The sequence below is a fragment of the Erithacus rubecula genome, assembly GCF_903797595.1.
Source record: "Erithacus rubecula genome assembly, chromosome: 18".
Classification (NCBI taxonomy): Eukaryota; Metazoa; Chordata; class Aves; order Passeriformes; family Muscicapidae; genus Erithacus; species Erithacus rubecula.
The window spans coordinates 7244849-7272750 of NC_136670.1; the positions used below are offsets into that span (position 1 = coordinate 7244849).

Sequence of the window (27902 nt, forward strand, 5' to 3'; positions counted from 1 at the left end):
AGACAATGACAGGGTGATGTCCGGGTCTTGCTAAAGTGAGTTTCAAAGCCCCAAGAACACAAAGCCAAACTGCTGAGTGAGGATAGAAACATGGAGGAAACCACAACAGATTTGGCCAAAGGGAGAAGAATAGGGCTGATTTGAACAGACATGTTTGCCTCAGTTCTCTGTGCTTGGAGCACCTGAAGTGAAGCTGTCAAACAGTAAGGGGGACATATTCCCAAAAAGAGTCTGAGACCTTGACATAGCAGGATCCAGTCAGAGCAGGCTGGGGCAAATGTCCTATCTGTGGCTGGAAAGTGAGGTGGATCTGCTCTGCTCTCCCACTGATGGCATCATGCAGGCATGACCTGTCTGCCTGAGGAAGCCAAGGTTTGCCCTGCCATCCCTCTGGGACCACTGAGACACTGGTACATCCCTGCTGCTGAGGGGTCAGGGCTTCTGGGTCTGTGTAGGGCTCCAGGGAACAGCACTGGACAAGCCAGCACATCCAAATCCACCCCAGGTCACAGTGCCAGTGACATGATAGTGTGGCTTGGCAGCAGAGCTGCTGCATGAAAAATTAATTAGGTGCTCCCTGAGAATCCCAGCCTGGAATTGTCTGGGGAAGCTGCAGACAGATATTTGGATTCTTTTTTTTTTTTTTTTTTCCTCGGCTCAAGGGATTCATACTCAAACCATTTAATTTGTCAGCGAACACAAGAACAGTAAGGGAAATCTGGCCCGTGCTTGCAGTGACATGAAGAGAGGCATTACAAACCCCAGTTTGCATAAGGAGCTGGTTTTACAGCTCCTTCCTCACTGCTGAGAACTCCCAAGGAGAATGGTTGCTTACACAGGATGCAGAACAAATCCCTGTGGAGGACAGGGTTCTTAGAGCCGGCCTCCCCAGCAGGTTTTCCTGGGAGTAATTTCCTAAAAACACAGCAGTCTTTCCAAAGATATCTTCAATTCAGTGCCAGCTTCCTGTCACCAGGAAAAGATGTTCAAATCATGTCAGCTCAATGAATTCAGGATCAAAGCTGTTTATTGACTTGCTAATGACAAGAAATTATCCAGGAGTCAGTGAGTTACACACCCAGGATCAATATCAGTGAAGCAGCTGATAAATACCAACACCAGCCCAAACCTAATTCCTTCTGGGGTCCTAATCCCTGGGCACACTCCCACCCCTCACAGCATGTGCACCCTGGGAGCAGGGGTCACTCTCTTGCACCCCTGTCTTGTGGGAGGTGTGGATGATGCATCCAGGCAATGCAAATGTGATTTATTTAGGGATCAGCTCTTTCAGGACACTCAGCCTCTGCCCAGCCATGCCCAGCTGGCTTGGACAGTGCACAGCAGCACAGTCTCACCATGGGGTCATGCCAGGAAGCCCAGAGCCCTGCTGCTCCCTCCCCCACCCATTCCTGAGTCCTGCCACAGTGGGGATTGCAGACTGCAGCCACAGGGTCCCCATCCCTCAGGTGTCAGAGCCAGGCATGTCCAGCACCAGCAAGTCCTGTGGATTTAACAGCAAAAAGCACCTGGGTGGGATTGAACAGTTGATTCTGTGTTTGTGTGTGATGAACTAATGGCACAAAGCCAGAGGTGGCCCAGGGGATGGCAAAGCCACCCCAGCAGCATCCCTACCTTCCTCCACTGATGCTGTAGGTGCAGCCCAGCAGGTCAGACTGGATCCCCGCACACAGCACCCCTGAAACGAGGAGGAGACACTGTCAGAGACATCTCAGCATGGTGGGCACTGCCAGCATCTCCAGCATTTCCTGCCTACCAAAGGATTTGAGGGAAAATCATCAGGGTGGGAATCCTTCGGTTTGTGTATTTTAGTTTAGTCTCTGCTTTTGGCATATTTCCCACATGAGTTAAGCAGATAAATGGATGCTGCAAGGTGGGGATTTTACTGCCTTTTCAGCTGGGTTTAGGCATTGTTAAGGGAGACGTGTTGATTTTTGGAGATTTCAGAAAGGCTAAGAGCTGTGATAGCAAGGGATGCTGATTGTGAGGACAGGAACAATGTTCAAGAAGCTTCAGAGAAGTTGTCTGCATCCTTTGGCTCTGTCCATGCAGGCACATCCCTCCTGTCTCTGAGGGACTGGGCAGACAGAGCCTGACTGGAGGCACTGCCCAGCACTTCCCTCCTCCCCTGCACTGCAATGGAATGGCTGGACAGTGACTGTCCCAGCAGAGCCCCTGACTGTCCTGGGGACAGGAGGAATCTGCCAGGTCCCACCCCACAGGTGCCACCAGGAGAGTTACTGGTGGCCAAAACACTCCCACAAATGCACATTGTACATTGGGAGCTGCAATCACTTCTGAGCATTTGTAGAAAAGCGGTTTAGGAGGCTGATTTATCATTTGTTATTCTTTGAAATATTATTCCTTGAAATACAATTTTCATTTTCAGGATACACTTCTGGTGGGAGCAGAGCTTTGAGGCTGCCAGACCAGTGCAGATCCCACCCACAAAAATCAGGAGCCTCCACTGCTGGTTACACAAACCAGGGTTTGGCTCAGTTTTCTCTATCCCTGCCTGAACTGGGTTATTCTGGATTAAACCTGCCTTAAGCTAACTGGAGGGCAGGGCCAGGTCCCCACAGATATCTTACTAAAATTATACCATTTAGTATCATTTTATGGCTTTATGATGTGTTGGGGGGCTGCAAGTCTGCCCTTTGACAAGCCTTTGGGAACCAGGTGCTCAACCCCAAGGGCAGCTCTGTCTGAGCATCACATCCCTCCCTGCCAGGCTGGGACAAGGAGGCTTCCAGCAGCACCAGTGCATCTGCTGCATAAACCCAGGAATGGCTGGAAATGCTGCTTTTCACCAGTCTGAAAGCTCCTTTGTGTGGCAAAACTGTGAAATCTGTTACAGTGCACTGAGAAGAAGGAGGAGGCGGAGGAGGAGAGGGAGGAGAGGGAGGAGGAAATGATCTCTGGGAAACAAGGATGGGAGGAGGATGGGACTTAGCAGAGCTGGCAGCACTTTCTGAAGGGTGCAGTGAAGGACCTTGCTCATGACCTGGGCTGCACACTGGGCAGGGAGAACATGTCACCCCCAGAGCCCTCATGCCCCCAGCAATAATTATTTATTGAAGATCAAAAGGTGGGAAAGTCACTCACTAAAGAAATTGATCTGGTACAGATTAGGGCAAAATTTGCCTCGTGTCTAATAAAATGTGTTTTCTCTCTTTGCAAATCTTTTCTCAAGAATGCCATCTTCTGGTTTTAAATGAAGCTGAAGGTTTTCATCCCTAAAAGCAGCTCTGACAGTCTGAGTGTACAAAGCAGACAAATATGCACATTGCATGGAATAGCACAACTAGAGCTTCTGAATAGCACAACTGAGTGTCTGAATTTATCCATAAAACCTTTGTTTAGTGGAAAAAAAAGTACTGCAAAGAGTATTTGTGTAGAAAACCAAACCTGAAGACTGAAACATCTGACAGTGCTGCTACCTGCCCCTGAGGAATTGTCAGTCCTGGCAAACCAGCAATGTGTACTTTGGGACTCACCTGCTGGGGTTTGGTTCTAACACTGACAAAGGTGTGTGGGAGCTCCTGGGGTGCCCCTGGTGTCCTGCCCCAGCCACTCTCTCACCATCAGGTTTGCAACCAGAGTGATTTCCATGTTTCCTTCTGTAAAGCTGCTCAGAGCAAAGCTGGGTCAGCACAGGATAAACCCCAGGGATGAGTGAGCCCCCAGATCCCCCAGCCACGCTCCCCATGGGCACTGGCTCCCATTAACCTTTTCACAATGATTCTCATTTGGACTAAGCCATGAAGAGCCCTGAGCCAGAGGAGAACACCAGAAAGATCACCAGAAACAGAAACTTTTCACCTTCAGCCTGAATGAAAGACAGAGGAAAAGAGCTGGGTGAAGGAGAACAGGCCCTGATGCCTGGGATTTGATGACAGCAAAGTCCTCTCTTGCTGATATTCTCATTACCTTTTTCTTCCCCTTCTTGTTCAAACTTTCCATTTAAATCTACTTTTAAATCTAGAAACATGTTTCTTCCAAATGAAAAATAACACCGTCTAATTTTGAAAAAAAAAAATCAGTAAAAAATTAGTTTGGCATCCAAAATATCTCCATGCCCCCATCCAGCAAGGATCTGGTGGTTGGAGGGCTGACTCTGATCCCCCAGAAATTTGGGGGTTTCACTGGGGCATCATCACAAATGCTGGGCAGCCCCTCACACTGCAGACAGTGCTGAGGCAGGAGCTGATGTGCTTTGCTGCCTTTCAGTTACAGTTCCTTCATGTGTTTGTAGACACAACCACGCAGAAAATCACCAGCTTTAATATCCCACTTGTTAGTGGGGAGTGATTCGTGGCTGCCTCCGGGCTGACACTTCCCAACCTCCCACTTTGATTCCTGTCCCTGGCTCTGGGCTTGCAGTGCCAGGCTGCTGCTCATCACTCACCCTGAGATGCTTTTCATGGGCTTGGTGTTGGGATTTTTCTTTTTGCTGCCATTTTCTGCAGAACATCACTCCCATTTAGAGCAGCTGAGACTGCTGGAGAATTTGAAGAATATGAGGAGTTCAGCACAAACCCCCCAGGGAGGAGCCTGTGCTGGAGGGTGAGGGGGTGCAGCTCTACCCCTCATATAAGACATATAAATTATCATATTTATCATATAAAACATCTCTATTAACATATCCCATCCCAACACACCCAGGACCCCTGCTGATCTTCTGCAGAGAGGTAAGGGACAGTCAGTCTGTAAAACCTGACTGAGAAAGAGGAGAACCAAAAGAATTAAAGGGCTGGGTGATATTGCTGTGTGAGCTGGTCCCTGAGGGTTTCCAACATCTGCCAGCACAAATAATTTCACTGATAAATCTGAAAGGCTGGGTGAGCTCTCAGCCTTGGGTCCCAAATGAGAGCTCCCAGCCAGCAGAGACTTGTGCACCAAGTCTGAAGGAAAAACCTCATCTGCTTGATTACATGGTACAGACAGAAATGGGAGCAAAAAGAAACCTAAGATGGGCAGTGGTAAATTCTGCTCCTGGAGACACACATGTAATTGTGGCGGAGGAGCAGCTCCCTGTAGGTTCATGGGGTTGTGCAAACACTGGGGGAGGACACAGGCTCAGCTGGGGGATAACCCAGTGAAAATTGTGATAACCTCAATAATATTCAATCTGATTTCAGGCAGGGTTAGAGTAAGGATGAGAAGAACCTTCACCCACACAGAGAATGGGTTCCTCAGCCCCAACCCTGTCCTAATTCCACATGGGAGATCCACACATCCCACCAGACTGCAAACAGGCTGCACAGAACTCTGCTCCAGGCTGCTGCTGCCCTTTTGACCTGTGGCCACCACTGTGTCCTCCCCCATCCCCTCCTGGGTACCCCACCCACCTCTGGGAGCTCAGCCTGGTGAGGTAATGCAGCACAAAGTAATTTATTTCCTCTGTTCATTTCTGTATAAAACTTGTCATGAGGTTTAATCCGTCATTACCTCCCTCCCAGAGCTGTGCTCGGTGGCCCTGCTGCTAAACCCAGACAAGGAGATTTACATCTTATCTAACAGGAGTGGAAGATTTATGGATAACTCCCGACGAGGAGCACATCATGCCAGACAGACACTTTTGTGCTAGTAACTTGATCAGTCATTATGCTGTGAGTTGACATCTAATTAAGCCTCCACAGACATCATCAGGTCCAGAACAGCTCTTCAGGAGGAGAAAATCCACCTCCAAGCGCCGTGGTGGCAGATTATCCCCAACCCTTGCACTGCTGGAAGAGATAATAATGCTCCCCAGAAAATCCCCAGCCTCAGGGAGAGCTGGCAATGTCACCTGCACTGGAAAAGGAGTCACAGGGGCAAATTCCTGACTGCTGCTCTAAAACATGGCAAAGACTCATTTCTCAGAGACTTTCCCAGGCTGTGTCCATGTCCCTACCAAAGTCAGATCCCACAAAACACCTCTATTGCTGCAGGGGACTGGTCTGAGGGTTACAACCTTCTCAGTGGATTTGCTTTTCTGAACACATTTCTTGCCTCTCACTGGGCTGCCTACACCAGTGTGGAAGTGCAAATCCTGCTCTCCCTTGGCAGGCTGCTCCATCTTCATATTTCCTCCTGACACCACTTCCAGGATGCCTCAGATGGAAATGCACAGCGTGGCTGGAATGCTGCTGCTCTTGGCATTTCCCTGTCATGCTGAGCAGGAAAGAAACACAGTGCTGGGGAGAGCCAAGGTTTTGAACGTGTCAGGATGCACCTGGAACCAGCCCCAGTTCCTCATGTCACCCATGACAAAGGACAAAGGCTGCTGCCCAGGCTGCAGGTGTTTCAACAAGCTCTGAACACCTCACCCCACTGCCAAGGCAGTCAGACCAAAATGGGCAACTCAACCCTCTCTGGGAGACTGGGTGGGCTGAGGTCAAGACTGGGGAGGGATGGGGGGAGGTCAGACACAAAGGGGAGCTGGTGCTGCCATGCAGGGTTTGTGTATGTGGTGTTTGCAGGTGGTCCATGCTCTGTCCTCCAGGCCTAAAGGAAACCAGTAAAACATGATGGACACCAAGCACAGGAAGGAGAGGAGCTCCTGTTCCCTCCCATGAAGAGTTTCACTGTTTGTAGAGATATTATCAAAGACACTGGATACCACTGATTATATTTTCAGCCAATTGTAATAAATATTGCCAGTGGCTTTTGATAGGGAATGGGTTTAAGAGAGGAAGGGATTATTGCTCATGGGCCATTTCAGATCTTCTGCCTTCTCTAAAACTCACTGAACCCTTTTGTTACCTTCAAAAGACTTACCCAGCCCTGATGGAACCAGAGAAGGTCCTTAATAAATTGCCAGGATCTCCTTCAGGTCATGCCCTAGTCTCATCCCTTCTGGCCTGAGCTGCCCAGCCAGGACAGAGACACAAACCACAGCAGCTTCTCACAGAATCCTGCAACAGTCTGGTTGTGAGGGACCTTAAAGCTCATCCAGTTCCAAACCCCTGCCATGGGCAGGGACACCTTCCTCTGGACTTTTCCAAGTCCCATCCAGCCTGGCCTTGAACTATTCCAGGGATGGAGCAGCCACAGCTTCTCTGGGCAACCTGTGCCAGGGCCTCACCACCCAAAGAGGGAAGAATTTCTTTCTAATCTCTAACATAACCCTGCACTCTGTCAGTTTAAGGCCATTACCACTTGTCATTCCATGACCAGGTCACAAGTCCCTCTGCAGCTCTTTTGGAGCCCCTTTAGGCACTGGAAGGGGCTCAAGCTTTCCCTGGAGCCTTCTCTTCTCCAGGCTGACCAACCTGAGCTCTCAGGGTGTCCACAGCAGAGGTGGACACAGAGGTGCTGTCCCTGTGGTGTTCAGAAGAAAGGGTGGCTGCAGAGCAAAGAAATCCACGTTTGCTTTCTTACAGTGTTTGATTTCTTGGCACCCTCCACCCAGAGGCCTTTCTTTGTGCTCCTCAGGAACACCACAGGGAAGACAAGCTGCCCCAGCACCTGCTGTTCAATCCTTCACCTCGTCAGGTCAATGGCCAAAGTAATCAATTCTATGCAGAAACAATAAAAATGGTTCAGAAAACAAAGTGTCCCCCCAGTGTCCTGGTTCCCAGCCCCCTTTGCCAATTCCTGCCCCACCAGCCTTGGTTGGGAGGGTATATAAAATCAGCAGAACTTCTTACTGTGGCCACAGCAAGACCCAGGCTGAGTCAGAAGAATGGGAAGACCAGCCAGGAGAGGTAAAGATGCTTTTGCAAACTGAATAGCTTGATACAGGCATTGCTCCTACTTTTGTGTGTCTCCATATGGGTCAGCACTCAGCAGAAGTGATGTTTTCTGCAAAGACTGAGATAAATATGTATGTTTTCTGCAGGTTAAACTTTCTGAATTACTTGTTTTCGTAACATTGTATGAGCTTCACAGACATTATAAACGATCCCCAAATGTTTTTCAGAGGCAGATAAAACTTTCACCTTTTCATTTGACCTTATAACTCCTCTATAACTTCCATTCCTTCCTCTATTAATTTTAGCGTCTGTTTATTTGCTGTTTCCATTCCAGTTGTGGCCATTCTGTGCTCCTCAGTAAGTGAGATATCGCTGCAGGCACTGTTCTAGCTCACAAGATTGCAGAGGCTTTTCAAGGCTGAGCCTTCTGTCAGTGCTTTTAAGACACCACACGAGAGCTGTGGGGTTGTTATTGCAGCAAAGCTGACAAGATCCCCACCACAGCCCCAGTCAAGGAGCAGATCTGTGGCTCTGTGCATCAGTGGTCAGACAAGGGCCACGTTGCTCTGACCGGGCTGCTGTGGGTGCCCTCTTCCTCCCCTCCTCCTCTTCCTCTTCTTTCTCCTCCTCCTCCAGGTGCTGGCATGGTGATGCTCTGCACCCTGAGTGTCCTCCTGAGCCTCCTGGTCCCAGCTCACAGCACCAGGTCTCCTGACTGTGGTGGCATCCTCACCCCCTCTGGACTGAGATACCGTAAGTGCAGACCCACATCTGGAGGAGACAGTGACATCTCCTGCTCTGATTCTGCCAGAATCTCATGCTTGCGTAGCTTACCTGCCTCACCCCTGCCCGTTGCCAGCAGTAAGGGATGAAAATGGGTTTCAGTCTGTCCATTAGGACACAAGCTCCAGAGGCTCTCATAAAACATCTGCCCTGTTTCCCAGTTGCTGAAGTTTCAAAGCCACATGCAGAGTCAGTCCTCAGGAGGGACCTCATGGCCCCGCCAGTGCCAGACCCATCTCCCACCTCCCCAAGCAGGTGAGTTGCCCTCTCTTTTCTACCATACTCTTGCTTCACACTGGTGTTTGAATATTGCCACAAATGGAGCTTTATCAGTGATAATAAAAATCCTCCTGCTGACCAGGAGGTTCAGAAATGAGGTCCTGACTCCTTTGTTGGTCCAGCAGTAGCAGAACTCATTCTGCTTTCAGGGTGTGGATTTATCTTTGCAGATCTCATGAACTTTGGGGTTTCTCAGGGTCTGTTCTGGTCTCCCAACCCCTTCCCTTCTGCTCCAGCAGGAACCAGATTACCTCTGTCAAAGTTGAGCAGTTTTCCCTGACGCTGGTCCCTGACTCTGGGATGCGGCTGAGCATCGAGGCGCGGCTGGGCGTCACACCTGCCCCGTGAGTGCTGCAGCCAGCCCCAGCTCCTGCCTGAAGGGACAAGGCACCTGCAGGAGCACGGGTGGCCTGGGGGCAGTGTGGCCAGGAGCATCCCCCAGCTCCAGCCTCCTCCTCTCCTCCCAGGCACAGCTCAGGCACCAAGGAGATGAGGCTGTCCATCCTGGCAGACCTCCACGTGGAGATGAACCCTGAAGAGAACCTGGAGCTGGTGACCTCTGACTGCAAACCCACCCTGGAGGAGCTGCAGAGCACCGAGGAGACAGACAGGTCAGCCCCACAGATTTCCTCCTTGTGGGATTTGGGTAATGAGTGAAAGGAGAAACTGAGGCACAAGTGTTTCTAGGCAGGAAGGTGATTGGATTGAGACTTGCTCACTGTCCTCAAAGCTGACAAAGACCAACACTAAAAATTTATCTTCATGGGAGGAACTTTGTTCTACTTTTGGGGTGGTTTCCCTATTTTAGGAGAATTTCAGTCTGGCGTAAGGGAGGGATACTTTTAGAGCTGTGCAACTGTAATGCTTTTAATGCAAATCCAGTGGCAATTCTCCAGTGGTTTAGGATTCAGAATGGTAATCACAGCTTGATAAATGATAGAAAACAATGGTAATTCCATCTCTGGATGTCTTTTGTGTCAGATAAAAGACACTCACCCACCTTTGGCTGATCTGTCTTTCTCCTAACTCCTGTTCTGTTGTTTTTACACAGCAAGTCCTCAGGATCAGATATCGACAAGCAGATCAACGTTGAAAAAGTAAGATAAAGTTTGTAAAGGCATAAGACAGCATTATACAGGTCTGTAAGAATTAGAGCACTTTATGTCTGCCTGGTGCTTTTCCAGATTTCCCCCACAGCTCCACTGGACACTGCCATCATCCCCTGGCTCCTGACCAGCCAAGCCAACACCCACCCCAGAGGCTTTCTGGGGACACCCAATGCCAGCAGAGCCCCATGTTCATCTGTCATCTCTCTTTTTGTTCTTTATTCCATAGATTTGCCTGGAAGTCTCCAAATTGCTGCTTTTCCCAAACGAACGGCTGATGTCTCTGGCAGGTGGGCAACTGGCTTTCAGTCCCACGGGGGACTGAGGGTTTCAAGGAGCATTTTGGAGCAGATTATGAGGTGGGAGAAATTCCTACCCTGCAGCAGTAGAGGCTCTGCTGCCATCATCTCCCTGGGAATCTGCTCTCTCTGCTCAGCTCTTTCCCTTTTTTACTCTGGAAACCCAGACGTTTCCCAGAGCCTGTCACTCCTCTCCTCTTCCTGAGAATCCCTGTGCTCCATTTGCAGCTCCATTCCCCATCACACCAAGCTGCCAAGTCCAGTACCTGCCCCTGGCTGCCCCAATGTACTCTGAGCAGGGAATCATTATCTCTTTGCAAGTAAGTCCTCACTTTTCTGCTTTTACAGCCCAGCTCCAGTCCTAGGAAGAGCTGCTTCCACCGAGTGCAACAGCCCTGAGACACTTGAAATTAATTTTCTCTGTGTGTCTTTTCTGTATCCCTGCAGACAACTTTCCAAGTGGCAGGGACAGTGATCCCCCTGCCAGTCAGCCCTGTGCCTTTCAGCATGCCCGAGCCAGTGAGCTCCAGCTCTTCCCACCTCATCCTGGCCTTCTCTGAGCACTTCTACACCAGCTTGTTCTCTGCCTTGGAAGAGTCTGGAGCTCTCAACGTGAGTCTGCTGGTGAGTGGAGCAAGGGAGGAAGGAATGAGTGGGAGATACACACTTGGAGGGACAGCCCTGCCCCGGGAATGTTTTGGAAGAACCACAAGCCTTACATAGAAATGAGAGTGTCCAAGCACCTGCAGGAGACACAGCCCCTCACCCCCAGCTCCTAAAAATATTCCTGGTGTAATGGAGCAGGAGAGTTTGCCATGAGGAGTAACCTGGGCTGGTGTGAGGAGGGCTCCTGCACACACTCAGGGGTGGGATGGTGCTCAGCAGAGGGGCTGCATGGCCATGCTGGACACGAGCCCTGGAGCAGCAGGTCTGCTCACGAGCTGTGCTTTGTGTTCCAGAGCTCGCTGACCACTGCCACCCTGGCTGAGAGGATCATTCAGGTCTGTTGCTGTCACTGAACCCCAAGAGGCACAACCCCAGCTCAGCAGTGTCCCCCCTGGGGGCACAGGGCTGGCTGCCATGCCCAAAAGCATCCCTGCTCCCTGGGCAGATGGGCTCCCTCTTCCAAGAGGACCTGCCAGTGGTGCTCCAGGCTGTGACCCGCAGCGCTCCTCACGTGGTGCTGGAGGAAGACAAAGCAATCCTGCAGCTTTTCCTGACTGCCCACATTGGAGCAGGATCACCCCTTTTCCAGAGCTTCCTGAGTGTCAACGTGGTGAGTGTGGAAGCACGCTGAGCTTGGGAAGTGTGTGCTGTGTGTGTGTCCTGCTGCCCCTTTGCTCTGAGCCCTGGCCCCAATGCAGCCACTGCAGGGGCTGATTCAGCCTTTCCACCACAGCACTCCTGGTCTCAGCAGTGTTTGCATCATGCAGGATGCAGGGAGCTTATGGATGGGTGCATCACACCCCACCCAGCCCCAGTGGCACTGTTTCCTCACTGATCCTGCCCTCTGTTCCCCTGCAGGATGTGACTGCCAGGCTCCACCTCAGCGTTGCTGGCACAAGGATGATCATCTCTGTGGCTGCCATCGAGTAATGACCCCATCTGCCCTGCAGGAGCCCAAAGGGACCCATCCCAGCCACAGCAGGGAAAGGAGAGGCTAAGTGGTCTGGGGAGGGGTTTAGCTTTTAGAGTCTGGGCATGGCAGATGTAGCTTCTTCCCCAGGGAGACAGTGGAATTCCAGGAACACGGCTAGGGAGAAAAGTGGGAACTGCAGCTTCACACTCCCACAAAGGCCCTGAGCCCACATGGGGAAACAGGGGAACTGCTCAGCACAGCTGAGCACCAGCAGCTCCTCTGCTGCTCTTTGTTTTCCAGGGACATCGAGCTCAGCCTGGCCACCTCTGATGTGGGTCCTATACTGGTAGGTTCCTCCTGGTACCACCCTCTAAGACCCTGCTCCCTCTCAGCTGCCTGCCAGCAGAGAAATATGGAAATACTGATTACACCTGATGGGAGGGACAGCTGACTCCTTGTGGGATAAGTGCAGTGAGCATCAGGACCCTCTCATGGGTCTCTGCTCTTCTCCTCCTGCTCCAGAGCTGACCCTGGCTTTCCCCACAGGCTGCCTTGCTGGAGGAGCTGTTCCTGCCCACCATCCGTGAGGAGGTGCCAGCCCAGATAAACGGTGAGCAGATGGGAGCTCTGCAGGTGCTGCCATGCAGGATGCTCCACATGGAGCCAGGCAGCACCCAGCTGGCAACTTTCCCTCTTTCTTTCTCTAAGGGGTCCTGAGACAAGGTGTTTTCCTGCCCCACATCACCAGCTTCACTTACACCAATGTCAACATCACAATTCACAAGGTAAGAAATAAGACATTTAAATTGCTCCCTGCTGTGCTTGATTTAAAGGAAGCCCGGGAGCAATGCTAACCTCCCAGCTCCAGAATAAATCAGAGCCTGATTGTTCAGCCCTGGTAACTTGCAGGACCACGTTCCATTGCCTTAAATAGGCTGAGCCCATCTTTAGCCCCATGGACACTGTTTGGGGCTGTGGGTGGTGATGGTGAAACCCTGTGTGGGCTGATGGAGCCAGACAGGCACCATCTCAGTCCTCCTTCCTTCCTTCCTTGCTCAGGATTATGTCCTGATCCCCTGCAACCTCCAGCTAGAGGCAAGGACTGGACAGACAAGCACCTGGAAGTGAAGTCCAGTGTCTGGAGTAAAAGAGTGAAGAATCATTCTGTGGACTCTCACATCATGCTCAAAGTTTGCCAGTGCTTAAAATGTTGAAAATTTTCTTTCTCAACTCATTAAAACATCAAGGTTTTATATTCTGGATAGTAATGGTGTTGCACTAGCACCTTTCTCTTCCAGCCCTGCTCCTGGTAGTTTTGTTGCACAGAGAATGGATTGTAACAACGTTCCATGCTTTAATTAAACATTTCTCTTTAATTCTGCATTTGCTGGTGTGACTATTGACATTTTTCATCCCTCAAGAACTTGCACCTGTAAACAGATAAATTTTGCCCATCGTATCCAGACCCTATATTTAATTAATTCCACACATTTATGAGGATGCAAAACAGACTTGTGCCTCTCAGCTGCAGAACAACATATCCCCTACACCAAGAGATCTTTCATCTGCTTTTCCTCCATGCCTCGTGTTACTATGGGAACATTACAGCTGGTGAGTTTCCTGGGTCAGAAAGAAGAGGAGGGGGAGGAAATCAGTCTGCAGAATGGTTTCTAATTTTAGACCTGAAGGCAGCTATATTTTCAACACTTTGCTTCTGAGGAAGCTCATCACAGAGAAAATGCTGAATGAGAGGTGACTGCAGGCGTCAGACTGCACCAGAGCCAGGGACAATAATGTTGGGATGCTCTTTCCTACTTGCCAAACACATCTCCCAGCTGTTCACAAACATAAAGGGGGGAAAAACACTCACAACAGACACAGGCATCCAAAAGGGGAGGGTGGGTGGTCACAGAGCTTCAAAAGCTGCCCCAGTCACTCAATCACTGGGTGCTGTTGGCATCTACCCTGCCAGGGTGAACCAGTGCTGATGCCCAGGAGGAGCATCCCCATCCCTGACCATGCAGCCCAGGAGGAGCATCCCCATCCCTGACCATGCAGCCCAGGTGGAGCAACCCCATCCCTGACCACACAGCCCAGGTGGAGCATCCCCATCCCTGATCACACAGCCCAGGTGGAGCATCCCCATCCCTGACCATGCAGCCCAGGTGGAGCAACCCCATCCCTGACCATGCAGCCCAGGTGGAGAATCCCCATCCCTGACCATGCAGCCCAGGTGGAGAATCCCCATCCCTGATCACACAGCCCAGGTGGAGAATCCCCATCCCTGACCATGCAGCCCAGGTGGAGCATCCCCATCCCTGATCACACAGCCCAGGTGGAGAATCCCCATCCCTGACCATGCAGCTCCCACCTCAGCTGTCCCACAGTGGTCCTTCATGTAACACCCCAGCCATGAAACTTTAATTACATCTACATCTGCTTTCACTTGCTACGACTATACCCATCATTTCTACCCTCTGAAGCTGCTGAAAAACACTTCAAAACCTTGTATTTCAAAGGCTCAGGAAAAGGAAAGCAAACAAAACAAGCCAGGTTGATTTACTGCAAGGAGTAAAGAACCCTGAAGGTTTATATGCCCAGAGTGGGGACCTGACTAATGATGTTAATGCTTGAGGTTGGCCATAGCAGGAACAGCTCCTAATAAAAGTTTCCTGGTAGAGCTGCAACTATTATTCTTTGACTAATGTATGTTAAACCAGCTTCCCAAAAGGAATAAGCTACAGTAGTAAAAAGATGCATTTCTTTGGCAGGGAATATTCTGGCTCCAAGCTTCTCCTCATGACTCTGCCTCTCCAGTGCAGGGCTGGGGGCTCAGGAGCTGCACCCACAACAGCCACCCCCACCTGGGAATAGCCACAGACTTGAAGCAGAGCTGGCTCATGCTGGAGAATGAGGGTCTCCTGCTTCTCCCTCCAGTCACCCTATTTACTGACATCCCCAGCATAGCCAGGGAAAAGGAATGCTGAAAAAACTGTTTGCATTAGCCCCTTTGGCAGACACAAAATCCATCACTTTCCTGGGCTGTCCTGCAAGAAGAGCTGCCTGGTGACCCCCAGCTTCCCTCACTAGTGGCACATGGAGCAGCATGCACCAGCCAGGTGGTTCAAAGACTGGAGCAGGGGGATCAAGCCCCTTCTCCAGCCCTCACAAAACAGCAGAGGGATGAAGCTTCTGCCAGGGCCATTGCTGGAGCAAGAGCCAGAGAGCTCCAACAAACCCACAAACCACCAACAGCACAGCCAGTCCTTGGCAAACCCTCCTGCTGCTCACCCAGCAAACAATTTTCCAGCCTGTCAAGGTTCCAGTGCTAAAGAAACATTCAAAAAAGGATTATCCCAGCTCTTAAGGGTTCTGGATTGCAGTTTCATGCTCTGGGTAGATTCCTGAAGCCACTAAAAATTCAGACTATTAGATGTACAAGCTGCAGAAGTGACAAGTAACAATGCTGCCCTTTCCTTTGGAAAATGCTCCTCTGCTGCTTCCCCCTCAGTCCCATGTGATGAGCAGCATGATGGAGGCCAGACCTCAAGAGGAAAAGCCTTTTCCAGGGGCACAAGATGACTTTTCCACCCTTCTGTGACCCTGGGCTCTCTGTGCCAGTGTCCATGCAGCAGCAGGCTCTCATCACATGTTCTTGCCACACTGTTTTCTTTCTCTAAACAAGCAGAGGCCTGGGGCAGTGCCAGATCACAGAGCCCTCTACAATGTGCCAGAGAAATGAATGCCTCCCAGTAGGGCAGAATACACACAGAAGTGATGGCCAAACGGGAATGAAAAGGGCACCTAAACTTTACTTACTGTCCAGAAGGTGTTTGCTCAGGAACCAGAACAAAACCTTGCATCAACACAGCCTGTTCTGCCACCTGTGGGCAAAAAGGATGGATGGTGGCACCAAACCCCAGCAGTGCAGGAGCCCCGAGGTGGCACAAGGCAGATGCCAGCACAGGCTGGTGAGGAGTGTCCCTCATCCCATCCTCCAGGTACCAGGGTCACACAGAGACCCTGCTCTGCCAGCCCTAAGGGTGTGCTGGTGTCACAGAACATGAGCAGTGGGGTCTGAGCTCCTGCTCCTGGCTCCAAAGCTCCACAGCATCCTCTCTTTTGGCCCCTCACTCCACGGGGTTCAGCTGGTGATGGAGCTGCTTCAGTGCCACCACACAGCAGCACCACACTGCCCAGGGACAGGACAGGGCTCGTGCCACCAGCAGCTGAGCACAGCCTGCAGCATCAGCCTGCACACACTAAGGAGCTGTTTGTACTCACCAGGACACCCCTCTTCAGTGTCAGCATGTGCTCCAACCCCCCAGAGCCTTTCTGCTGGACACAGGGCAGGCCAGCCCATGTGGTGACAGCTTGTGACACCAGTTTGTGTTTGGCACAGCTCAGGAGAGCAATGGCCAGTTCACACAAAGAGGGAGCCCCAGCGGGTCCAGCACCTTCCCTGCTGCATTCAGTGATTCCTCTGCATCATCCCACAGCTCATGCAGCAGCCACAGGTTAGGGCCCCACAGTCATTGAGCTATTCCTACCTTCAGGCAGATATGCAGAGTGGAATATTGCCCCATCCCTCCCCTGGTCAGTGCCAGACTGCCACAACCTCTGGGGTAAGTAACACCCTCATAACATCCAGGGCTGGGAAAAACTAGTCAGTGGAGAGGTAATTTAAAACTTGAGATTTGTTTGGGTTTGTTTGTTTTTGTTTTGTTTTGTTTTTTTTTTTAACCCAGAATAATTTGGGATTTTTAAAATCCAAAATGCTGGGATTCTTGTCACTGTGACATGCAGAGACCAGCAGGCTGTGCCATCAGCCTGAGCAGAGGTGGCTCTGGCAGGCAGACAGGTGCCCTCCAGGGCTATCAGACCTCTCAGTCCTCTGGGAAGGAAGTTTTCCCTCCAGATTCTATCAGAAAATGCTTCATGACCTTTGGAAATTCGATTTAATTTTGATTTCTGCTTGTGGATTAGCATTTGGTCAGCAGGTTATCAGGCCAGGAGGAGACATTGAAAGTTCAGTTTTCTTCCTCAGGAAGTTCAAGTGGGAAGAGTTTTCAAATCCAAACTTAAAATGTCACAGAGGAACCAGATCCCAGGGTGAAGGCAGGACAGAAGCTCACCCCAAGAAACATCAGAAACCAGAACCTCATTCCAAGCACTAAAAAAGTAGGAACATTTATTAAAAGAGTTACATGTCAAATGTATTCTGAGATCCCACTCAGCACTTCACACCCTCCTGGACAAGGATGGGGAGATTCACTTCCACATGCAACAAATTCACTTTTTCATTCTATCAGGAAAATTTTTACCTCAGAACAAATTTTCCAATTTCACTGCAGCACCACATTCAACTGCTGTGACTGTGACCCCAAAATCACACCAACTTCTCTAAATAAATATTTGTACACAGAGCTGCCAGTCAGGTTTAGCTTATGCAAGTGTCAAACTGCACTCACATGAGCCAGTTCACCTTAAAGGGTCTTAAATATTATCAAGAATATTGAATCAAGTTTGGTAAAGAAAAGCAGATGATGCTGGTCCTGGCATTCCATCCTTGCTGCTCTCTTCCTCTCTCTGCCCTCACAGTTCTCTCCATGCTCCACAGCTCACACCAGAAACACTATCAGGCCCTGAAGAGAGCAGGGAGAAACACAAACACATTATCTATCACCAAAGAACGTTGGTTCACAACACACAGCAAAGACAAAAGTTCTCATGTCCAGTTTGTGATAAGGAGGGCACAGAACTCTTTGGGAGGTGTTGGGAATATCCTGGCTCCTCCAGGACATCTCCAAGTGAACTGGGTTGGAGCTTGGGGCAATTCAAGATTCTTTGAATGGTGCCACTGGAGAGGGTTTGCCTGAATGCCTGGATCCACAGCAGAGCTGTTCCCACTGAATTCTGAAAGAAAAGAGGGCCTGGACAGGGCACTGGGACCTGCCCCAGTGCCTGAGCACTGCTCATGATGCAGCTGGGTCCACTCCATGGTGGGCATCACATCCTCAGGCAGCATTCCTGGCCTGAGGGGGTCAGACAGAGCAGCCCTTTCAGTCTTCCAGGGATTAAAAGCTACAGCTCTTGCACACACAGCCACCACTGGCAGGGTCCTGGTGCCTTGCAGGAGGGGACAGCCCATGCAGCACTCACCGCCTTTATCTGGAAATCCACATTCACCAAGGGGATGCGCAGCACGTTGGGCAGTGGGATCCCCATGCCCAGGACACCTGCAGGGGACAGACAGGTCCTCACATGCTGAGCCAGCTGCCACCCACACAGCTGCTCCAGGGAGGGCACAGGGAGCAGCTTCTCAGGGCCATCACTCTGTGCTTGCCTTGCCTCAGGCTCTCCATCACTGGCTGCTGCCTGAACTGATGCTGGGCTGGTGCAAATAAAAGGTTGGACTTTTAACTGCATCCTCAAAATGGGGATTTCAGGGTTTTGGTGGCTCCAGCACTCCTATTACATCTTGCAAACACATGCACACACACACACACACACACACACACACACACAGAGAGCCCTCTTCCCTCCTTGCCCACAACTTCAAGTGCTCCCAACATTACAGCCACCCAGGTCACCTTACCATTGACCACAGGCACGAATGTTTCCACAAGCAAACTGCTGCAGTGGGGCTTCAGGGTGGAGATCTGAATCAGAGAAAGGACAACCATGTGAGCAGCACTGCCTGGCCCATGCCAGCAGCAAGCAGGGCCCTTGGGACTGCCAACCACTGCCCACTGACACAGCAAAAGAACAGTCCCTCTTCACTTTAAAATGAACCCACTTTTCTTCTTCAATTTGTATTCAGACCTTCCTTTAGAAAAACTCCTCCCTCATGATGCTCCTGCTGCAGCTTGATGAGAGCTTTGCCCAAGCAGAGGTGAATAAACAGATTTCAGCTTTAAATTTTCTTTATTAGAAAAGGCAGAAGGGAAAAAGAAACCCCAGCAACAGAGGAGTTGCTACAACCTACACCCCAGAGCAGCTAACAGCTCTGACCCTCAGCAGGGACAATCCATCACAGCATCCCGCAGCCACTGCCTGGCTCTCTCCCTCCCCAGGAGCCACAGAGCATCACACTTGGCTGCTCTCCCTGCCCAGCCAAGCCCAGACTAGTGTTAGAGACTTACATTACTGATGCCAACATCAGAAGACTCCAAGGAGAGGGAGGTGCTACAGAGAAAGGAGAGCAAACAGCAGATCAGACACAAGGCACTGGCCAGAGCTCACAGCCAGATCCCAGCCACCTCCAAGCACACTCAGCCCATGGGCAGACACCCACAAAGGGACACCTGCACTGTAACAAAAAACAAAAAAAAGGGACTGGCACACTTGCAAGAGAGAAAAGAAAACAGGAAAATAAAAGCTTAACCTAATTTCAATTTGCTTGTCAATGATGCAGCACTGCAGCAGGGCACACAGAGCTCCCTCTCCCTGCCCAGATTATTCACTTCCAGGAAGGAGGCAGCTCCTGGCCAGCTGAGAGCAGAGCTCCTGGAGCCCCGTGGCAGGGGAGTTGGAACTGGATGATCTTTAAGATCCCTTCCAACCCAAACCATTCTGTGAGTCCAGGTAAAAGCACACAGTCTGGATTTAAGGACCTGGTGAATTTGCTACAGTTCCTCATCTATCACTGCAATCACACGACTATCCATACCTAAAATGGATGCTTTATTTCCACTTTCAATTTCTCTTTTTTACTTCTATTGAATCTTGTTATACCCTTGTCTATTGAATTAAAAACCTTTTGAAGCATTTCTATTCCCTATATCACTGCATACAAGCTATGCCAATTTTGCTTCTAAATCCAGCTCTTTGACAAGCTAAATGGCCCCAAATCCTCAAACCTCCTGCTATAAGGAATGCTCTCCAATCTTTAATCATACCTTGACTGGCATTAATGACAGCACTTTCTTTTACTGCTTTATCATTCATGTCCAATATCAGGCATTTCGAACCACTGCCCAGGATCAAAGTCAAGCTGACAGTCTTACAATTATTCAGGTTACCTCATTCCTCCTTGTTATAAAACTGACACACTTTTCCTCCAGCCTCTTAAAACTTTCCAACTGCAGCAATCCTTCCTGAACTACCCCATCTGCCTTATGCCATCAGTCAGGTATGAAATTCTCATATTCAGGAGATGAAATGTCTGGTTTACAGACACGGAAAACATTTCAAGTCAGGATCCCCAGAGCCAGCAGTGCAGCACAGAGAATGTCCCCACCTGCAGGAGGGGACAGCTCACCTGCCCAAGGCCAGCTGCAGCACCAGCTTGCCCCCAACAATCGACACACGGACGTTTAGAGCAAGGTCCTGCAAGCAGAGGGGGAGAGGATCAGCCCAGGGAAACATCCCCATGTCAACCACTCGCCCAGCTGGCTGCAGCCCTGCAGGCAGCTCCATCCACACTTACAGCCTTCAGCAGCAGGAAGTTGAGGATGGATCCATCCAAGTGGTTGCTGAACAGCTGAATCAGGACTGAAAGCTTGAGACTGGCTTTGTTTTCTTCCAGGAGGATGAGCGGGTTCCCTCTCAACACCAGTTTGATGCTCAGAGGACTGGTCCCACGGCAGGTGGAGCACTGTGGGAATTTGGGATGTATGGAGGTGGCTGCTGGCACCCCACACAGTAGCCAGGCAGGGGACTGGCAGTCCTAGGGCAGACTCTCACATTCCCATAGCTCCACAGGCCTCCCCAAGGTCACACACACTCTGGACAAGCCAAATTTACAGAACAAATAGGTCTGGCAGCATGGATTAGCTCTCCATGCTCAGGGCACAAGGGGCTGGGGAAGGAAAGGTGACACAGAGGGGTCTGTGGGTGTCAGAGGGTGCCCAAGAAATGGGACATGCCAGACAAGGAAACAGGAGATATTTATCAGCTTTCTATGTCAATGGCTACAGAGAGAGAAGGCTTTCCCGTGGCCAGGGAGCAGGAGGAGGCTGGAACAGACAATGGCACACTGGGCAGGGGCTGTGCAAATGCCCAGAACCTTCCCCCACTCCCATCAGCTGCTCAGGCAGCAGGACAGGCTCAGGCCATGCTGGTGCAAGCGGAGGGGAGCACAACACTGGGGACCTTTGGCAGGGGCATGCTGGCACATGCAGGTGCATCCTGGAGAGGCTGACACCACCCCTGGTGCCAGGACAGGATCCTCACCCCGGCAGGAGCGATGGTCCCCACGGCCTCGCGCAGGCGGCTGGCACCGGAGAACTGCAGAACACAAGCACCAGCAGCCCTGCTGAGCTCATTCCAACACCCCCCTGCCAGGGACACCCCCTTCCCAGCACCCTGAGCCCCCACCCTCTCTGCTCCCCAGCTCTCTGGGTGACCCCTGGTAGTTGTTAAGGTGATGGCACCCAGCCATGGAAGGTGATGTGCCCCAGAGGCTTTCAGTACCCACCAGTGTGTGGACCCCTCACATTTCCCACTGGATGGAGAGATCAGAGGCACAGGAAATGCAAACACCCAAGGAATGGCACTGCAGACACACAATGTCTTTTCTCAGTGGCGCTTTGCAGACTCCTTGGAATGGGTCACAGCCTGCAGGAGTCCATGGCACAACCAGCACACAGCTGGTCTCATCTGGTGTCCCCAGAGTGTCCTTACAGAGAGGAGCACAGCTGGGCAGTGTGGGTGCTATTACAGCTCTGAGAAGGGCAAGGGAGGCAGTGCTGGGAGAGCAGGGAGCAGACACACAATGCACACACTCAGGGACAGGCACAAACAGCCTTCCCTGGGCAGACTCTCCCTGGGCTGATGCCTGTCCCTTGTCACTCTTTCCATCATGAAATACAGGCCCTGCTCCACTCACAACATCTGGTGTGCAGGGGAAGGTCTGTGGGGGCAGCTGGAGCAGGAGGGACAGGACTGCATTGAGGAAGCTCTGGCGCATCACCAGGAGCAGGAGCCTGTCCATCAGAGGAGGCAAAGCAGAGGGGGATGAGTCGTGGGGGATGGTGCTGCCTCCCACCTGCTTCACCACGCCCTGCAAAGAGAAGCACACAGACATCAGTGCTCAGAGCCTCGAGGCTCGTTCAGATCCTCACAGGAGTGTGGAGCAGGGCCAGCTGCACCTCAGGGCTTCAGGAAAGCACCAGACTCAGAGCAGTTCTCTCTGCTTCATAGGTGGCAGAGCTGGTAAAGCTGAGGTGTTATTAGCTAATTACACACTTTGTCCAAATCACAAATCACTGTTTCACTTCATCCTTCAGGTCTCACTCCAAGCACTGAGGGATGATGGTGCTGCACTCTGTGATCCCAGAACTCCCTCCAGCTCCAAGAGACCCACACTGACACCAGCATTTTGCTAAGGAGATTATTCTGCCCATCTGGGAGGCCTGGGGGGCAAAGGCTCCTCCCAATGAAGTCATTGCACCAAAGCCAGTGCAGCAGCATGTGTTTCACAGGCTGCAGTGTTTGCTATCAGCCCCTGCCCCTCTTTAGTGCTCATGTCCCACTTGCTTCTTTCCAACTGATTGCTTTTTATTAAGCTCTCCTGTTTGCAAGTAGTTTGCTTTTTGCTGCTTTTTTTCCCTTCACAGTGAGACAGAAGTAAAAAATACATCAGTTAACCTGGTTTAGCATTCACCCATCATAGAGACTGAACAGCAAAGGCAAAAAAAGCACCAACACCAGGGCAAAAGAGGCAAAACTGCTCGTCCCACGAGAAGAACTGCTCATCCCATGAAAAGGAGAACTGCTCATCCCAGCAGCCACATCCAACACACACAGCCCCAGGCAGACTCAGGGAAAGTTGGCATACAGAGCAGAAGAAAAGCACACACAGTGCTTAGTGGTGATTTGGATAAAGATCTGAGCACTCAGGAGCTGCATCTCCAGGACAAGTCATTAGCCCAGCTCCTCTGGGATTCTATAGCTCCCTGTGGGATGAGGTGAGCACACTGAAAGGCAATGCACAGCCACGCTCCCAGCATTAACTTACATCCAAATCCAGCCCAAGGAACTTGCCAGAGGTGTAGGGGATGCTGGCCAGCTGGTAGTGGATGGTTCCTGCTGTGCCGACCGGGATCACAGCTGCACACAGGAAAAGGATCTTTACAGCTCCAGGAAAGCAGCAGCAGCACAAATTCCCCTGACCCCAAAGGCCACCAGCCCCACCACACACAAACAGGTCCAAGCATCCAGGGCTGAGGGGTGCTTGCTGCTACTCCAAAAGGCCAGAACATCCCCAAATTCAGCTTGGTGGGTTCTGCCTTTAGGATATGGCATAAAAGGAGCATCAAAGATAATAAGAAAAATCTGAAAGTGATGCATAAAAATGGAATAAGGAGGAACAAGGTGGGAACAGTTCATTGGAATGCTGGGGTGTGAATTCCAGGCTCAACAACAGCCCTGCAGAAGTCCTGGTCTTCTGTTGATGCACTGAGGAACTTGACATGGGAAATGGGTCTTGTTCCCACTGTGGGAAACACAGGGAAGCAGTGCCTCACCACCCACAAATAACCCACCATTGAGAGTGCTCAGGAGATGGATGTTCACAAGGTTCATCACAATATCAACCACAGGACAGAGCTACAACACAAAGCAGGAAAGTGACTGCTCAACCCCCCTCACCATCACACACAGCCTGCCCTCCCTCCTTTCCAAACCCTCCCTCCTTTCCTCTCCAGGGAAAAACTTGCATGGCAATAGACACAGCTGGGATGCTGTGAAAGACTTGGGGCAATGGAGCATCCCTGGAGCTGTGGGACCACACTCAAGGGGAATGTTTTGATCTGGGGAACATCTGAGGGCAGCAGTCCTGTGGTCACCCCAGCCCCATGGCCCATGCAGGGATGTGGGAGAGCAGCACAGAGAGACAGTGGGTCTTGCTGTGGCCTTGTAAGCAGTTTTTTTCCCAATATTTCTGTGTTTCAGCTGTGAAAGGACAATCCTCAGCCATACCAAAGCAGGCAGAGTCGCTGTCAGCTGGCGAAGCACCAGCTCATTCACTGACAGGGTGAGCAAGCTGGAAAAGAAAGGAAAGAAACTCCAAATCAGCACAAGCGAAGCTCCAGGACAGGAGACAAAAAGATCTCCATCCTTCATTTTACATTCTCTTACACCCTCAGTCATCCCTTCAGGGCCAGGGCTGTGGCTGATGCTCACCTGAGCAGGGGCTGGGGATGCAAAAGAGCCACTTACCCAATGAGGGGAGGATTTGACTCTATGCTGAGAATCACAAAATCATTAAGGTTGGAAAAGACATCTAAAATTATCAAGTCTACTCATCAGCTCTGCACCACCATTAAACCATGTCCTCAAGTGCCATAGGCACAAGTTTTTAGCACTTTCAGGGGTGGTATCCACTTCCCTGGGCAGTCTGTTCCAATGCTTGACAACCCTTTCTGAGAAGAAATTTTTCCTTCAGCTCTAAGGGAGCTTTCACTGCATGAAAAGAGTGAGCCTCTCACAGCCTGACCTTGTGTTTGGTATCTCTCTCTGGTATTTAAATCAGTGCTGTAGTTAAGGGAAGAGGGAGCTGTTAGGAAATATCTTCATGTTAGTTACTGGGAACAAACAATTTGCATCTGGAATAACAAGAGGAGAAATCTGCTGTGTGACATTTCCACACTGCTGCTGAACAACTCACTCAGGACGTGCAATGCCTGCAGCAGCACAGAGGCAGTTTGGTTTGATAATCAATATACTTCTGGACTGTTGAGTTGGCAAGACACAGACAGCAGGAATTCATAAAGCACCTGTTATTTATGCCCAAATTCTGTCTACAAATGCTTCTAAGGAGCTGCCATGAAGTCATTTGTGTATATCTACACTCCCCTTGCCCCCACCCAGGAGTTCACTTCCTGCAAACCATCACTTTAATCCTGCTAAAAATTAAAACATGACCCCCAGAGCAGATGAGTCGTGTTCCTCTGTTCACTCACACAGCATTTTTCAAAGCAGCTGCTGCACTGATTGAAATATAATGCATAATGCAAAAATTAATTAGGAGGATTTCGATGAACCTGAAAAGTGAGTAATTCAAAAGCAATAGAAGGAAACATTTCCCATGATCAATTTACTGCTGCGTTCATCAATACATGAAGTCAGCAAATCTTTGCTGTCAAGAATTTAATCAGACTGAGCAAGAGATGGGACATTTGCATGGAATTACACACAACCACAGCAGTCAGAGGGAAACCCCACATGCTGGGCATTCTCCTGGGACAGCAGCCAAAGGCAGAGTACAAAACCAGGGAAAGTAATGGTCCTGTTTTCCTGGAATTCTCCCAGACCTATTACTCCTACCCTTTGGATATCAATTCTCTAGGTAAGTCTAGAGAAATTGTGTTGGGAAAACTACCAAACTTCATGCTTCAGTTCTTAAAATTTCCACAGGCAAACAGAGCAAATTGACCCTCATTTCACTGAAGCAACTGGCATTGGCAGTAGGAAAGAAATTCCATCCCTGAGGCCTGGCTCTGTATCAGCTGAGCACTGTCTGTGTCCTGGCACAGTGTCCATATTGTTGGATAAAGGGGAGAGGATTGCACAGAACAGAACCATAAACCCACAGGCACTTACCCAGAAAGGACCTTGATCTTTATGGCCCCAAGAAGGCAGAGGCAGTCTTCAGTGACCACCTGGAATGTGCCAGATTCAAAATTTGTGCATTTAATGTTTGCAGTGATGTTCACCTCCACTAAGATATCAATGAGTTCGGAGAGCAGGCCAACCAAGCTGCAAAAAAGCAAATGGGATCATTCCGTCTCTCAGCCTCACACACAGAAACAGCAAAGCCAGGAGAAACAGACTTCACCTCCTGCAGACCATTACCAATGCCACAGGTCATCTTTTGGTGTCTGTTTTGCTCTGTGACTTTATTATAGGTAAGAAACAGCTCAAAATCCTTAAGAGATGCAAGATACGTCAGGGTAGGGTTTCCCTCAACACCCATCCTGGATCCCCCACTCACCAGTTGCCTCTGAGCTGCAGCTTTGCCCCGATGGTCAGCTGGACCCCAATCCCTGGCAGCAGCACCACCGACAGCCTGGGCACCCGGACCTTGATGAGGTGCAGGCTGTGAACAACAGCAAAGGCTGGCACAAAGCAAAAACACCCTCCAGCAGCCCAGCAGCTGTGCCCAGGGAGGAGCCACAGCACCCCAGCCACCTCCAGCACGAGGATAAGAGACAGCTGACTGCTTGAAGGCAGCCTAGAACCAGACTGGGGTGGAAGCTGGCTTTGGAGAGCCATCTGCTTTTTCTCTCTGTGGTCCTTTTTCTCTCTGTCAGTGCTGTCAGGCATTAACAGCACCCCCAGAGCTGTCATTCTGCACCTGCACCCATAACCTGCAGTGTCCCTTGCCACCCACACTGACCACACAGACATTATTCAGGTCAGAATTTCAGTATCATGATAAAACAAGGGTAACAGCCCTGGCCAACCATGCCAGGGGCAGCTCAGCTCATCTTTTCAGAGCTGATGCTGAAGGTGCACTCACAGCAAAACACTTACTCTGTGATGCTGGTGGGAGAGTTCAGCTGACTCCCTTCACCCATGATGTTGGGAACCACGAGACCCTGCAGGTGCTGGTGGATGAGCCCATTGTGAATTATGGCATCTGAGAGAACTGGAAAACATCTGTGCATGAGGACCAGCACGGGCAGCAGGGACCTCTCCCCACTCAGGCAGATCCACCCTGGCACAGCAAAGCCCCTCCACTCCCCAGAATTCCTCATGGACACATCAGCTGTCTCCATGCAATCACATAACACAGGGATGGTGTTTTACAACTTCAGTGCCATAAACCAAAGCTGGCCTTGGTAAAGTAAACAGGAGGGGCAGCAGAGGAAAGCATCCCAGACTCCAATTCAAACGTCACAGTTTGGCTGTACACTGTACAGTGACCCCACTCACAGGCTGGGCTTCCACTCACAACTCATTTCTCCTTTGCCAAGGGGTTTTTGTTTGTTGATTTTTGCCTGTTTATTTTTGCTTCTGGATTTTTTTAGTAGAAGAAACTTGAAACAAGCCTGAACATTTCAAATATTATTATGCCTGCTACTTCACAGCAGCTATTTGTCAGATATCAGCTGCTCCAATATGGAAATGAGAAACTGAGACAAAAAGAGGAAATAACCCAGATCTAGCCCTGCAATTCTGTATGGCTGCTTGGAGCTGAAACATGCCCCAGTTCTGGAGCAGAGAATTCCCTGACCCATGAATCTGGTGATGGCTCTCAGGGGCCCTGAGCAAAGTCTGCAGCCCTGATGAATTATGAAATAAAGGAAATTTTACTGCCCATCACAGTCCCAGAGAGCTCTCAAAGCAATCACAGCCCGTGGCTTTGTGCAGTTACCATTCTGCATCGCCCGTGGGCTCACGGCACAGGACAGACCAGACAAGACTTGCTGCGAGGGCGAGAGCAGGCCACAGAAAAAGATGACTCCAAAAAGCTTCAGAACCTTCATCTCCACGAGATTCCCCTGCTGGCAAGGGAGACATCAGAGGGGCAGTGAGGAAAAATATTCTCAGAAGTGACCCCAGTCATTTTATGAGGAAAGAAGTCAAGAAAGGAATCTGTCCTTTATTCTTTATCTGTATAAAAGGAGGCTCTGCTCAAGCTGAGAGCAACAGAACCTGCTTCATGTCCACACACATGGACAGGCTCCACGTGTGGGTCAATAAAAGCCCTTTCCTCATGCCTTGTGACTGGCCCAAAATGTTCACACAAAAGAAGCCAAACTTGATGCTTTAGTTAATTCTGTATCCCTGCAATGCATAGTTACAGATGTTTTGGTAAGGGCTTTGCCAAGGGAAGCATCTGAGGATTATCTGTGTTCCTTCCACCTTTCAAAAGCAATAAACTAAAGCACAAGTGATAAAAATTAGCTAGCTAGAAGTTACAACTAAATAATTACTAGCATAAAGTTAATTATGACATAGCAGACGTAGGGAGGAGATCAGGAGCTTGGTGCCCAGCACAATCTCCAACCAAAGCAGTCAAGCACTCCCAGAGTGAGGACTCTGCCCCTGCCACCACACGAGCAGGGCACAGAGGATGTTACCTGACTCAGCTGCAGCCAGCTGGGACGGGCTCCTGGCTCCACTCAGGCTCCCCTGGGCTCCTGGGCACTCTGCGATGCCCCTTTGTTCCCCACAGCTGAGATGAAAGAAGTGGCCCTTATATAAA

At 50.4% G+C, this 27902-nt stretch overlaps 2 protein-coding genes across 2 annotated transcripts; one reads left to right on the plus strand and one right to left on the minus strand.

Annotated features, from left to right (window-relative positions):
- The first annotated feature begins 8153 nt into the window (after window positions 1-8153).
- Window positions 8154-13125, plus strand: BPIFB2 (BPI fold containing family B member 2). The gene is made up of 15 exons (XM_079321681.1): window positions 8154-8450; window positions 8642-8735; window positions 8999-9103; window positions 9233-9370; window positions 9811-9856; window positions 10095-10155; window positions 10393-10484; window positions 10612-10788; window positions 11124-11165; window positions 11276-11440; window positions 11689-11756; window positions 12044-12089; window positions 12290-12353; window positions 12452-12528; window positions 12803-13125. Exons 1-15 carry the CDS (start codon window positions 8342-8344, stop codon window positions 12869-12871), a joined length of 1353 nt encoding a protein of 450 aa, XP_079177807.1. The 5' UTR covers window positions 8154-8341; the 3' UTR covers window positions 12872-13125.
- A 3782-nt stretch (window positions 13126-16907) lies between these two features.
- LOC306809813 (BPI fold-containing family B member 4-like) lies at window positions 16908-27853 on the minus strand. Its single transcript, XM_079321693.1, has 16 exons — window positions 27778-27853; window positions 27069-27198; window positions 26225-26339; window positions 25683-25787; window positions 25292-25447; window positions 23669-23732; window positions 23233-23296; window positions 22707-22798; window positions 21576-21749; window positions 20921-20974; window positions 20175-20342; window positions 20007-20074; window positions 18889-18931; window positions 18342-18405; window positions 17906-17982; window positions 16908-17388 (listed from the first exon to the last, which is right to left on the minus strand). Exons 2-16 carry the CDS (start codon window positions 27178-27180, stop codon window positions 17365-17367), a joined length of 1380 nt encoding a protein of 459 aa, XP_079177819.1. The 5' UTR covers window positions 27181-27198; window positions 27778-27853; the 3' UTR covers window positions 16908-17364.
- Window positions 27854-27902: the final 49 nt, after the last annotated feature.

Excerpts from the sequence above, each read along its gene's own strand:
- BPIFB2 (XM_079321681.1), top strand. The coding sequence starts at position 8,342 with ATGGTGATGCTCTGCACCCTGAGTGTCCTCCTGAGCCTCCTGGTCCCA. Across the intron at positions 11,441-11,688 it reads GCTTCCTGAGTGTCAACGTG|GATGTGACTGCCAGGCTCCA; the intron begins GTGAGTGTGGAA and ends GTTCCCCTGCAG. Across the intron at positions 12,354-12,451 it reads GGTGCCAGCCCAGATAAACG|GGGTCCTGAGACAAGGTGTT; the intron begins GTGAGCAGATGG and ends TCTTTCTCTAAG.
- LOC306809813 (XM_079321693.1), bottom strand. The coding sequence starts at position 27,180 with ATGAAGGTTCTGAAGCTTTTTGGAGTCATCTTTTTCTGTGGCCTGCTC. Across the intron at positions 25,448-25,682 it reads CTGCAGCTCAGAGGCAACTG|CTTGGTTGGCCTGCTCTCCG; the intron begins GTGAGTGGGGGA and ends GCTTTTTTGCAG. Across the intron at positions 22,799-23,232 it reads TCTCCTGAGCACTCTCAATG|CTGTGATCCCGGTCGGCACA; the intron begins GTGGGTTATTTG and ends TCCTGTGTGCAG.